This window comes from Haliotis rufescens, unplaced genomic scaffold (assembly GCF_023055435.1).
Source record: "Haliotis rufescens isolate VD_foot unplaced genomic scaffold, xgHalRufe1.0.p SCAF_13, whole genome shotgun sequence".
NCBI lineage: Eukaryota > Metazoa > Mollusca > Gastropoda > Lepetellida > Haliotidae > Haliotis > Haliotis rufescens.
In genome coordinates, this window is record NW_025963813.1 from 9,489,802 (window position 1) to 9,503,872 (window position 14,071).

Consider the following 14,071-nt stretch of genomic DNA (forward strand, 5'->3'; position numbering starts at 1 on the left):
TAATCTCTGCCCGTTTCTATTTCTTTTTAAGTGCGCAAAGGAGACTAAATTTTTTTACGTTTTTAATTTGGGCGTATAAAAGGACTTTGTCATATCAATTGTAGCAGTCGATTCCTTTCATATATGTCCAGGTTTGATTTAAGATCCACCCTGAAGACTTAGCATTGTTATTAAGAATGTCTAGTTAGTCTAAAACCAGTGAAAACCTTTGAAACTTTATTTAAAATGTAATTTAGTTTACACACAATGACAGACATACTGGATGCACACGCTTGTCGTAGAAGGGAATTATAGTACACCGGATAATCGAGAGTTTCCAGCTAGATGACGGCGGTCTGTAAATAATCTGGACCAGACAAGCCAGTGATAAACACCATGAGCATCGATCAACGATGATATGTATCAACCAAGTCTGGGCACCCAATACCGTTATAGTCGCCTCTTACGACTTACGACAAGCATGGTTGCGCTTGTGATATGTGCGCAATCCTAAACATGTTGATCGTGTTAACATGGTAATTATTGATCAGTGTGCACTCGATTTTCATATTCAGCTCCCTGGATAGATGCCTCTGAGGTGCAAGATTATTATCATTATTTGTTGTTGTTGTTGTTGTTGTTGTTTAACGCCGCACTCAGCAATAGTCCAGCTATGTGACGTCGGTCTGTAAATAATCGAGTCTGGACCAGACAATCCAGTGATTGACATCATGCGCATCGAACTACACAATTGGGATACGATGACATGCATCAACCAAGTCACCGAGCCTGACCATCCGATCCCGTTAGTCGCCACACACGACAAGCATGGGTTGCTGAAGACCCGGAATCTTCACGGGATCTGAGGGTCAAGAATGTTTACGCTATCGGGTGAGGAGAGGCACTTTTCCAACAAAGCCGTTTGCCTCAGGAGACACGACATGCCTCACATGCGCTTCAGCATGGGACAGACCTAGAAACTCTCAGGAGTCGGACTGACGAACGCGGTAACCCATCCAACTACTCCCCGAGACCGACGTTGCTTAGCCTCACCGCACTCCCACACTCCCTCGTCATTACTCCCTCAACACATCTTAACAGTGCCTCATTATGCTATGAAGTAATCTCTCCCGTGCATGTGTTTCTGAAGTCGGTGTGTTTAGTTGTACACTACAACGACCCTCGTCATGGAGTGACGACTTGATATAGTCATTCGTCATACACAAGAGACAAGCAGATACATCGCCCTTTGTGGATAAAACAGTGTGGTATTTCTATAGGCTGTGTATTGCAAGAATGAACGGTGAAAACAAAGTTTGTTGGCTTAACAATGGCGTGGGATCACCAGCACCAGACGGTCGTGCTCTACACAATACCGGTCAAAATGAACTCCCACACCTAAGCTTATAAGTATAGGACGAAATGTCACGATGTTTTACGTTTGTGGGAATTTTGTTTGATCTTCTGCCCTCATTCAATTCTTTGTCTCGTGTTTTGCGTCGGTCATCTTGGATTTCAAAATGGCCGATATTAAACTATAGTCAACTCCGTTGTCTCGAACTCCGAGGGCCCGAGATGTGATTCGACTTATACGGGGTTCGACACATCCGACTCGACCTTATAACCGTCTGATCTAGCCATCAGACAACAAAAATCAAGCGTTCGACATCGTACATGTTGTTTAACTAAAGTTCAGGAATGGAGAGTTGCGTGTCAACTGTACATTATCTTGAAGCAGCATTTGAATTTTTCAAATATTTTCAACTGCAGAATATTTTGTCAAATTGTAAAAGTAGGGATGAGTTTTAAGTAGGGGAATATCCTCGTAACTCTCCATTCCTTAAAAATAATGGGCCTCGGCAAACAAAACTATATTCATTGGTTCGAATCTAGGATTCGACCCGATTATGTTTCTAGGTTTGTCAGCTCGTGCTCGTGGGTTTCACCAAAGTGGTAAACGTCTGAGACCTGCATCACTTCAGGCTTTCACATTAAGCTGACACGCCGTGGTAAAACTGGAATACTGTTCAAATCGGCGTTAACCCCAACTCCAACATTGGGAATGAGTCTCAACCCCTCGTGCACGTTGCTAAAGCTCGTCATCCGTCGACAGGTCCAGGGTCCAGCTGATTAAACATGTAAAACAAAATCATTCGGCGGCCATGATATCACAGTTTCACAGGTTGACAGTAAGGTCTCGTTTTGGACTTCGGTCCGTTATGTGCGAGTGAGTGAGTATGGTTTTACGCCGCTTTTAACAATATTCCAGCAATATCACCGCGGGGGACACCAGAAATGGGCTTCGCATATTGTACCCATGTCGGGAATCGAACCCAGGTCTTCGGCGTCGGCGTGACGAGCGAACGTTTTAACCACTAGGCCGCCCCGACCGCCCCTGTCTTATGAATATGCATGACTATTAAGAGTGGACTGTGGTCGCTCACTGCAAATGTATATTAATTCAAAATAGCACGAAACCTTTATGATGAGTCACTGAAGGAGTGAGTGAATGCTGTTTACCGCCGCAGCTACCGATTCCAGCTTGGCATGCACGGCTGCATGTCTAGTGCCTCTGTTCGGATGTTATATTTTATTGTTTGAGTACGTGTTTTAGTATGAGTGAGTGAGTGAGTTGGGTTTAACGCCGCTTTTAACAGTATTCCAGTTATATCGCGGCGTGTCAGCTTAATGTGGGAGGAAAGACCGAAGTGATGCAGGTCTTAGAAGTTCACCACTTCGGTGAAACCCACGAGCACGGGTATGGTGCTGACAAACCTAGAAACATAATTGGGGCGAACCGGGATTCGAACCCACAATCATAGGTTTCTGGCGTGCCGAAGGGACGCAACTCTGCACAGCGAATCGCGGCGCCTTAGACGACTGGGCCACCCCTGCCCCCGTTTTAGTATGAAGTGTATATAATATGTGGCACTATAATAAACATTAATCTCCCCCCCCCCCCCCCCCCCCCCCCCCCTTCTCTCTCTCTTTGTAAACAAATAATAAATAACTAGAGGTTCATGTAACGAGGAACATCTAACCGGGTACTGCTACACACATCTATCGAGCCTGACCAGCAGTATAGGAACTATATTCTATCCCTCTTCAGTCTACGCTTATGACACGCATATATAGTAACTGCCAGGAAACAAAAAGTTTTCACTTGAAAATGGGAGTTGACCAAAACACATTACAAACGTTAACAAACGTTACAAGGCTGAAACAGTCGCCGACACACTGCAAGCTTAAGGTCCAAAACACAACTATGATACCCGTGTCAAATACATCCCGATCGAGTAACCATTTCTTGTTCGTTTCGTTTTTAACCACCATCTAACATGGGTGTATGCTTTCTTTTCCCCGGTAGTTTATATTCTAACAGGACTCCGAGGTTTTAGTCTCACGGCACTCAAGGACCCGGATGTCTACGCCGGATCTGCTGATAATTACATCCGGGCACCCGACGTTTAAGGATGACAAGTGAGAGTGGGCAAGCATTATAAGAATCAAATGATCGCATTGTATGAGCGAGCGTATTTTGTCGGTAATATTTCGACTGGTGGCCTAAAACTTGTCAAAGTGCCCGCTCGTCAGGCCGAGGGCCGGGTTCGATTCCCTACATGTGAACAATGTCTGACATTTGATCCGTGATTTTCAGAACTTCGATTTAATTGTTTTGCTGACAAGGCAAGTTCAGTTGTTGCAGAAGCATATCACCGCAAATTGGTGTATCAGCATCAAATCTTAATAACACCTGTGAATCTGAAAGCTGATTTTCTCCAATAAATGTTTACTTTGAAACTACGGATACATCTGTTTTAGGACGCTCATATACATGTTAATTTGCGTCTGACAAGTCAACAAAACAAATACCAACACCGCTGACAGATCTCACAGAACACGTCACTTGTCCACGGCGTGGATTGTGTGTTACATGAATTATACAACTCTGCAGCACCACGGAGCCACACATCAAACGGCACTGGACCGCAACAAGCGTGGAGATGAGTTGCATGGTGTTACACCACCCATCCATCACACGTCTATGTACACACGTCAGTCGGTGCATATTTCACTCCCGTTACCGGCGCCCGGGGGACACCGAGTCAGCTGACATCAGCATCATCTCCCTGCCTCTCCGCATTGCATGGCGGTCGGGTAGCCTAGTGGTTAACGCGTTCTCTCGTCACGCCGAAGACCCGGGTTCGATTCCCGACATGGATACAATGTATGAAGCCCATTTCTGGTGTCCCCCGCGGTGATATTGCCGGAATATTGCTAAAAGCGACGTAAAACCATCCTCACTCACTCACTCACTCTCTCACTCAGCATTGACTCTTCACTCATCTTCGATCATCCAGGGTAAAACATATTCATTTTGTTATAAAAAATTCTCTGGGCCAAAGTTTCGTTTTTGAAGTGACGTCACCATCACTCTATGTTTTTACTTGTTTGTTTGTTTAGCGCCGCACTGCGCAATATTCAAGCTGTATGACGGCGATCTGTAAATAATAAAAACGAGATGGTAAAATGTTTTTTTGCGTAGCGCACAAACGGCTATTACTTCCAACTCGTGATATTCCGGGACAAACTTCTTGCAGGTAACGGAAAGGGGCGAGTGGTGACGAATCTGTTTATAGCATGTGTCTCTTGCCGTTCACGTGACATTGTTTACTTCCGGGCAAATGTCGTCTGCTACGTTTGTACTGCCAATGTAAACACCATGCCACCGGAAGAACTGGATGCGGGATTGAAATCATTAATTGTAAACGTGCACAAAAGTACTGTAAAATACTGTAAAATGATTAGTTTAAAACAGACGATCTGCTTGCGCAGTTCTGACAATTTGCGCAAGATTGATAATTCATTGTTATTAGTGAGTGGGTGAGCAGGGTTTAACGACGCTTTGAACAATATTCAAGTTATATCACGGCGTGTCAACTTGATGTAAGGGGAAAGCCCGAGGTGATACAAGTCTAATACGCTCACTACTTTGATGAAACCCTCGCGCACGGTTTGGTGCCGACTAACCTAGAAACATATTCGGTGCCAACAGAGATTCGAACCGATTATATGTTTCTGGCGTGCCCAAGGGACGCAACTCTGCACAACGACTGGGCCTGTCGGGCTTCATTCGTATTAACTTTGAGTGTAACTTGTATATATTTGGATCTTATCAATAGATACGAGGTGTGGAGTCAGAAAAATCGGCGATAACAGACAGCGATATTCATCACCAGTTTCGTTCATGTTACAGATAACGATATTCATCCCCGGTATCGTTCATGTTACAGATAACGATATTCATCCCCGGTATCGTTCATGTTACAGATAACGATATTCATCACCAGTATCGTTCATGTTACAGATAACGATATTCATCACCAGGATCGTTCATGTTATAGACAACGACATTCATCCCCAATATCGTTCATGTTACAAATAGCGATATTCATCCCCAATATCGTTCATGTTACAAATAGCGATATTCATCACCAATAGCGTTCATGTTACAGACACCGATATTCATAACCAGTATCATTCATGTTACAGACAGTGATATTCATAACCTGTATCGTTCATGTTACAGATAATGACACTCATCACCGGTATCATTCATGTTACAAATAACGACATTCATCACCGGTATCATTCATGCTACAGATGACGATATTCATCACAATATAGTTCATGTTACAGATAACGATATTCATCACCAGTATCGTTCATGTTACAGCTTGTGCATATCCCATCAAGACCGAACAACGACCCAGGTACCCGGATGAGAGATTGCGTCTGCCTTCAAAAAACGCCATCTTCCAGACAACAGGAGTTACTGACTAAAGTCAAACTGGACTTTCACAGTCAGTTAACATTCTTGCCTCGGGAAGATGACAAATGTCAGTTGCTTGCAGACAAACTGTCAGCTGTACGTTTTATGGAGAACTGGGCAACGTTTCACAAAGCCATCTTAGCACTACGAGGATCGTCTTGCTCATACTTTAACATAGACTTGCGTCGTAGCGCTAAGATCGCTTTATGAAACGGGCCCGTTGGGCTTAACAAGTTATACCAACACATATGTGCGCTGACCGCAAGGAAACACTTGAGCGGCCTCGGCAAAGTCGTTTCCTCACATAACCTACATCTGTCACTAGGGCTGTCTCACGTCGGATATAAAAGTGTCACATCTGTCTCGTTGTCATGACAGTAGTACGAACGATGTACATTTTACTTTCCTGAAACAATTTATCATGTCTATTTTGAGAACGCCCGGTTAATTATGGAAATAAGTGACATTTGGACTAAGTTCAGTTGCAACTGTTTAGACTGTTAAAAGAACAGGGAAGGGACGAAGCCAAGTCATTGACCTTGCGATCCATGTCAGAACTATTGGTATGAGTGAATGACGATTATTACAAGGATTATGTCCGCATTCTTCCACGTCTGTGTTAATGTCTGGAGCAGGTCAACCACTGGTCAATAGTGTGAGCATCCACCTTTGGCCATATATTTCGATTCTTTTGAGTGAGAAGGCGAGTTTGGTTGAACCCCTCTTTGAACAGTATTTCAGTTATATCATGGCCTGTCAGCGTGGTATTAGCTAAACCCTAAATGGGCCCCAACCTTTGATCGGCCTCAGCCAAAGACTTTATAGGGGAGATAACTCTCTGTAGCAAGCTTCTGATTTCAAGCAGATGGCACCAGCGCACTCTTGTGTGGACAACTGCTGTTATGGTGATTAAACCTGGTTCCTGAACGAAGACTTGTGTTATTGCCACAGTCAGCAGAAAACCTGCCGGAAGTAATTTAGGTCTAACAGACTTTGACGTTTACCACTTTGCTGAAACCCAAGAGCATGTGTATGGTGTACTGCTGACAAACCTCAGGGATGTGAGCAGGTTTCCCGAAAAAAGAGGAAAATTCTAGGGGGGTCTGGGGGCATTCCCCCCCAGAAATTTTTTAAACATTTGATTGCATTTTAAGCAATTTCGTGCAGTTTGGACAACATTCACACCAAGAAATGTAATAAGTCAATGGCAAAAATCAAAGTCAAATAAACAAGATGGCAGATACAGTAAAATTTCGAAGTTAAATCAGTACTTTTAAAAAATCGGGCATAGCTTTCGCGCCCCTGGCTACCCGCCAGGTCTGGGGGCAATACTGCCATAAACTTCAACCCCCATCCCCCAGACACAAGGACAACTGTCACAAGCGTGCAATGTCTGACCCTTTCCCCATGTTGAAGCATGTTGAAAAAAACAACTTACCTTGTACTTACCTTTTGATGAAAAAAAACCAAAACTCCATTGCAAACATAAGACATTAATACAACATATATCCCCATGTTATGGGGTTTTGGACGCTGAAGCAACATTCATAGTTTTCTCGCTAATCCCATGAACAACTGTAAAACATCTCATTCACTTACAGGCTAAAAGACAACTTTATCTTAAAAACAAGCCATCAGCTGACTCTGAGTATTTACAATTTCTGTGTGACGCCACACCCCACGTTATAGTGCAAGTATTCGTGATAGAAAACGTATGATGTCCGAAAACCTATGCTGGTGAAAGCTCTGATCGAAAACGGAACAATTCGCTATGGTTGTCCGGTTTTCGATAATATTTTTCGAAAGTTTTTTTCAAATTTTTTATTTAAATTTTACGCGGAAGATGATTTTTTTCCGAGGACTACTGTTTTAAAAAACGCGATTTTCCGCGTTTCCGCGAAGATTTCACATCCCTGAAACCTAGAAACATAATCAGTGATAATCTGGACATCGAACAAACGATCAAAGGTTTCGGGCATGCCCAAGGTGGGCGGCTGTACATGGAATAGCATGTGGCGCCATTGACCGACCGGCTCAGCTGTCGATTACGATTACCTTTCAGCGTTAGAAATTGGCACCAGTAGGCCTACTGTAGTCCTTGCCAAACTGCCGAGTAGCTGAAGTATCCTCAGGACTAGTATGATTTTTATCCTTGTGAAAGGTTTTGCTCAAAAGCCTATTATAATATAAGGACTTATGGACAAAAATGTTTGTTTATCGCTGCCATTTCTTTAAGGGAACCCGTTGTAGTCATCTCTGTGGTGAAAAGCACCGAGGTCACATTTCTATGATAACTTAAATAGTAAAGATTGTGCTGTATCAGTCTCTATTAACCAGCAGCTCCTCGATATTGAGTGAGTGAGTTGGGTTAATGCCGCTGCACTGTGAACTAAGTCTGTCTTCTCCGCCTTATGATGGCATCATCAAAAAGAAAAAGAAATAATTTTTCTTTGAAATGAATTTTATTCTAAAATAATGGTATGAAGTTGTTAATACAAGCTTGGTGGATAGTGAAATATAAGGTGGTGTCAGATTTCACAGTTGAACACATAATGTCTTTCAGATGATAAGCCACACATGCAGTGACATACAGTCAACACTTCAAACAGAAATATGTCATCAAATTAAACACAAGAGAACTATCTTCCCAAACAAAAAGAACATTGGCAGTTTCAACAGGTATGATCTTTACACTGGAAAAGTAAATGCAATTTTCTGTGACGCTACTTCTCTTGATGATTTCACACAATTACAAACGTTCTAGATGGAACAATGAATTTTGGCAGTTACTACTGATGACCTGTGATGAGTTTTACGACTGCAAGAATGATGAAAAATCACTTGACAAGCAATGAGACTTCATGTTTTCAACATTTTGTGAAAGAATGGCAGTAACATATGCTGATTTATAAAATCCTCATATCATTCAAATGCAATTCAGATTCAATATTTTGGAGGAATCTGGAAGAACCAGACAGCAAATGTTTGATAAATGTTGACAAATGCTTCCAAATGTTTGAAAGTAACGTTATATTTGATGACATATTTACTTAATGCTAACTCTCTGATGCAAGCCCCTTTGACAAAAGTCAAGGGTACTTGAAGCCCTCTGAAGCTGTACTGCAATTTCTATCAAAAGAGTACAAGATCAAAGACCATTTTGATTTCCACTTCATCAACAGTTTTTCAGCCAAATAGGCAAGGTCAAAATTACCATGACAATATGAGAGTTGCCAGTAGGCTTGCATCCGATGAACATTAACAGTGTACCAACAGAAGGGGTTGAGAGAGTGCTGATAATACTCATTATTTGTGGGGATGCAAACCCAATATTAATAATAATAACATTCCCCAAAGCCATATCTTACAAAACTCTTTTCTGAAGTCCTGATGTTTAAATAACCCCTTAAATTCATGGACCAATACATCCAGAAACTACCCTCTTAAAAAACATGTCAACTTTTTCGCTGCATTAACATTTCTTAAAAAATGTATAAAATAAAAATGTAAATGAAAATATGGATAACTGAATTATATCAGCGTTCGAAATACCTGCCTGCCCGACCGTCCGAGACGGGTTGATTTCAACTCGGGCTGTCAGATTATCAAATCCCCCTGCCCGACGGTCGGGTTATATTTCATAGGTGAAAATATTCTAAATATTTCTCGATGATAAGCATTAATTCACATGAAAAGATGAATGATAAAATGTAACCAAAAAAAAACCCTGTTAGCTTTTAGACAACCTAACATTTAGCGATGCGCTTATGCTACAAGCAATCAGTTTTCATATTTTTAATTAAATTATCCTGAGAAACATGATTATAGTGAGCAGGCAGGTTTTGGTCAGGGCTGGCAAGTATTTCAGCTAGCCAGTCCTGTGGTCTGGCTGAATTTTTGGGGAGTTTCATACCCTGATTATATGTATACATATTAAAAGATAAAGTAAAAAATGGCCTTATATGTTGACAAGAAAATCCCGCGAATAACCCCTTGTGTTGGCAGACAAGCTAAACCATTATTGTTGAGATGTCACTCACTAAGTAAACAAACACATCACGCATAAATAATGTAGAAAATATTAAATAGATGATTTCTAACGATGTACAGGACGCTCCAGCTTTCATCAGTTCCAACACTATATACACGGCACTCAATTTATGAAACAAAACCACCAGGGTTATCTCCCCTTACATGGGATGCTCAACATTTGTGATCTTTGGTGATGGACTCAGCACCAATACCCACCATGTTAGAAAGGCATGAGAATGTACTGCCTTGATGCCTTGCCTTTTGTATACGAATGATGAGGGCAACAAAAGGATCTTGTCCAAAGATCAATGAAGCTGAATTTGTTCGAGATAATATGGTTAAGAGTCGGTAGTTGATGGAAGCATGAATGGAAGGCATGCCATGTCAAAAGAACATGATGTTAGGTTTTGATCGAAGTTTTACTGCTAAGAAAAGTTTTGTTGTTCGAAAGTTAGTCCATCTGTATGTCACCACTTTCAGCAATATTGCAGCAGATTTGGTTAGGGTTCTTCACACACTCATTGAACCGAAAGTGGGGAATGGAACCTGAGTCTTCTGTGTGCCAAGTCAACACCTTGACCACTTGACCACAAGACAGGGCACCCCACTCCACAAACCAATCTGTGAGTGAGTGAGTGAGTGAGTGAGTGAGTGAGTGAGTGAGTGAGCCAGAGGGTGTGTGATCTCAGTAGTCCTGTCATATCACAACATATTTTTGTCTTTTCCCAAAAATTAGAAATTCCTGTCAAAGACATTTTCACCATTTGATAAAACCACACACACAGATTAAATGTTTCTGAAACTAAGTTTCAAAGGTCTTATAAAGTTGTTTTCTTTCCTGACAACTTCAATGAGTTTCAGTACGAAACCCCCATAGGTCTGGGCAATAAGAGTCAACACATTATGTAAGGGGAGCTAACTCTTAAAATGTGACGGCCAACATCATAGAGTCGCCTCCCTTCCAGCACTTCAAATGCTGCGAGTAACAGGCACTGTAAAACACTACATATTCTGTACAGTAAAGAGAACCAACTTGGAACAAACCACACACAGCAGCATTTGCCCCAATTTACTTTGAAATTCTTGACATTGCACATTTTAATGTTATTTATAAAACATGTTTCCCAAAGAAAAAACTTATTGGATTTTCATACACCAGCTGAAAAATGCACCAATGAAGTCACTATTTAATATATAACATTTTGCTATTGAACGATATTTTCACTGATGACACATCATATCAATGATGAAGACATGCAGCATGATTGGGAAGGTATTTAGGAACAATGAACAACAAAATTAAGTATCGCACCGTTGGAAATCTGTCTTTAAGAAATCCAATTAACAAAATAATAAACATCTCACACATTGAATATAGTCATTATGCATATACTGTTTTCCTTTCAACTACTGTCATGAACAATTGAGAAGGCTGACTTCAACTGCCTTCTCTATGAACACTTTTCAACACAGAGCATTCCGCTCAAATTATGCACAAACCCACATGAAAATGACATGAAATTGTGACCATTCTGAACTAACACTTGATAAATACGTAATAATATTGTCAAAAAAGACTATCGGTGACAATATGCCATTTGCAGAAAAGAAAAACAAAGGAAAATTTAAGCAGCACATCAAACCATTTCTCTTGAATAGCGATGTTTAAATAGCCAGTCACATTGACAAAATATCTATATAAATTTCAAACAAATCTGAATACATTAATGCACTAGATATGCCATCAACATCAACAGAGATCATCCTTTCTGCCACTATTTTATCAAACCAAGGCAAACAAAACAATACTTATATCTTAATCAAAAGCAGTGGTAGCCAGTATAAAGCTCCTAAAATCACGACAAAAATAATACCATTTAAAAATTGTCTGACTACATTTATAAGCAGTATAAATATACATGGTTATTTGCCAAAATAATAGTTTTGGAAATAGTTTTCCTTGCATATTTGTCCTATTGAAGATAGTATTAACAAGTGTTTGTTCACCAAAACAATGAGTATGACGAGGTGTAACTATGCAGAACACCCCATATTTACATTAGAAACATACCATCCTATTTACTCTGTAAACTTGATCAATAGAAATTGATTAATACATTTGGATTATATTAGCTTCAAAATTGTAGAAAACTTTACGAAACAGGGAGCAGAGAACAAACCTGGTTTGGTTTCACATTAAAGAGGAAAATAGTCTTGATAAACAGTATTTCCTGTTTCAAATTAAGGTAGATTTGGTATGTCCCTAAAGAATGTAATAAATGGAATGTAAAGATATATGAACTAGTTCAATGCAATATTGGTGTTAGGGAATAAGCCTTTGACATATATCCTTTCAAACATTTTGCAGTTCGTTTACATGGTGATTTGTTTAAAATTTCCCTAAAACCAATATTGAGTTTGCAAATATGACAGTCTTTTCGAACTACTATACAATGCTGTTCTCTATAATGAAATATTTGTCTTCAAGACATAATAACAGAAAAATCTTACCAACATAAATTAACAGCCATTACAAAATGGACGGAGCGCTAGACATTTGGATTTGAGTTGGAGTTACCTCCCCTGAGCAATGCATGCTGGTAGGGAAACACACTTGACACCTGACAAACCTGAGGATTCCATGACGACTTGATATTTGTTCAACCATTTCTAAGTTTTACCTTGGCCCTAAACATGAAAACCATTTATGGTTAGATTAAACAATCACTGTTAAATAGCTACTCTGGCTACAGACCCCAAAAACATTTTAGACTTCATGGTCAACAAATTAGAGGCTTAAATATTTGGCCATAATATGTACGTAATATTGGTCTGACATGTGACTGCTGAAAAATGAACCTGTCACAACTTGCTTGTTAAATGTCAGCTGAGTTTCATATGATCTTTAATACACACATTGTTTGGCCCAATAGCTAAAATTAATCTCAACCTGATCTTTGAACGAGCAATTTAAAAAATTAATGACTATAATTTCATTTTTCAGCATAACACGATTTTCAAGTCTTGATATAAACCATGGAAATGGTAACATGCTTCTGAACTTCAGTTACAAGATTTGTCCGATGCAACATAACTACAAATAGTTGAGCCCATCTTTATAAGATGGACTCATTGGGTAAAACACACAGAAAACATCAACACGGGAAAAACTGGAATGTATAAATGTAATATTTAATGATAAGCACACTTCGTTCAACGATTGCCACACAAACTGGAAGATGTCTATATCAGCAGTGATAAACATGATCAATTAGCCATAATGAAAGGTAAATGCACTTTAGAAAATTTGTTTGCACCTTTAGAAATGTTCGTGTGAAAGCCAAATGTTTGTTCATTCTGGCTTTTCCGTTCTCAACTTCTTCACGTCGTCCTTTGTGATTGATATTGTGTGTTTGAATGTGTAGCGTGTGACTTCGTAGTAGCCTGGGCAGTATGCGCTGTTCTGGGAGATGCTAGGCTGGGAGGAGAGGCTGATTGTGGACGTGCTACTGGCGTTGCGTGCAAGTGACTGTGAGACTTCGGAGGTGTAGGCATTTGCCTGCTTGTATTCCACCAAGGATTTCCAGATCTTGTTGCGATGGCTCGTCCCAATCTTCATGGCTGACAAATCCTGAGAGAATCAACATGATTGGGTTATTAACTGCTTGACTAGGATAAAGCGGCGTTTGGAGAGAGTTCGAGGTAAGGGAGGTCCTGGAGAATTTACAAGTTTTTTTAGCAATCCTATCTAAACCTAGGGACATTTGAAACAAGGAACCCTTCAATCTTCAGGGTCATGACAGCAGAGTGAGTGAGTATGGTTTTACGCCGCTTTTAGCAATATTCTAGCAATATCACAGCGGGGGACACCAAAAATGGGCTTCACACATTGTACCCATGTCAGGAATCGAACCCAGGTCTCCGGCGTGGCGTGCCAACGCTCTAACCACTAGGCTACCTGACCGCCCCTATGACAGCAGAGAGAATGAGAGAGTTCTACTTAATTCACACAACATTCAGCACTATTCCTACCAGACTGTGGCCTGCAAATAATAATCCATTCTGGACCAGATAAACAAGTGGTTGATATTATGAGCATTGGACTCCACCAAGTCACCAATTGTGGCCCACAAAGGATGTACTTCATGGCCTCCTTGTACCACAAGCAAACATACCAACCGTATTTCAGTTACACCAAACTTGCAGCTAGATGAGTGAAGCAAAAAA

General features: G+C 40.7%; 1 protein-coding gene across 6 annotated transcripts in view; it reads right to left on the reverse strand.

Moving 5' to 3' along the window:
• Window positions 1-9,712: 9,712 nt before the first annotated feature.
• LOC124115174 (cellular tumor antigen p53-like) overlaps window positions 9,713-14,071 on the reverse strand; it is a 68,317-nt gene continuing 63,958 nt past the window's right edge. For all 6 annotated transcript variants that reach the window (XM_046476070.2, XM_046476069.2, XM_046476068.2 and 3 more), the window contains one exon: window positions 9,713-13,475. In XM_046476070.2, coding sequence (XP_046332026.1) covers window positions 13,197-13,475 — 279 coding nt within the window. In that variant the 3' untranslated portion in view covers window positions 9,713-13,196. The remainder of the gene's footprint in view (window positions 13,476-14,071) is intronic.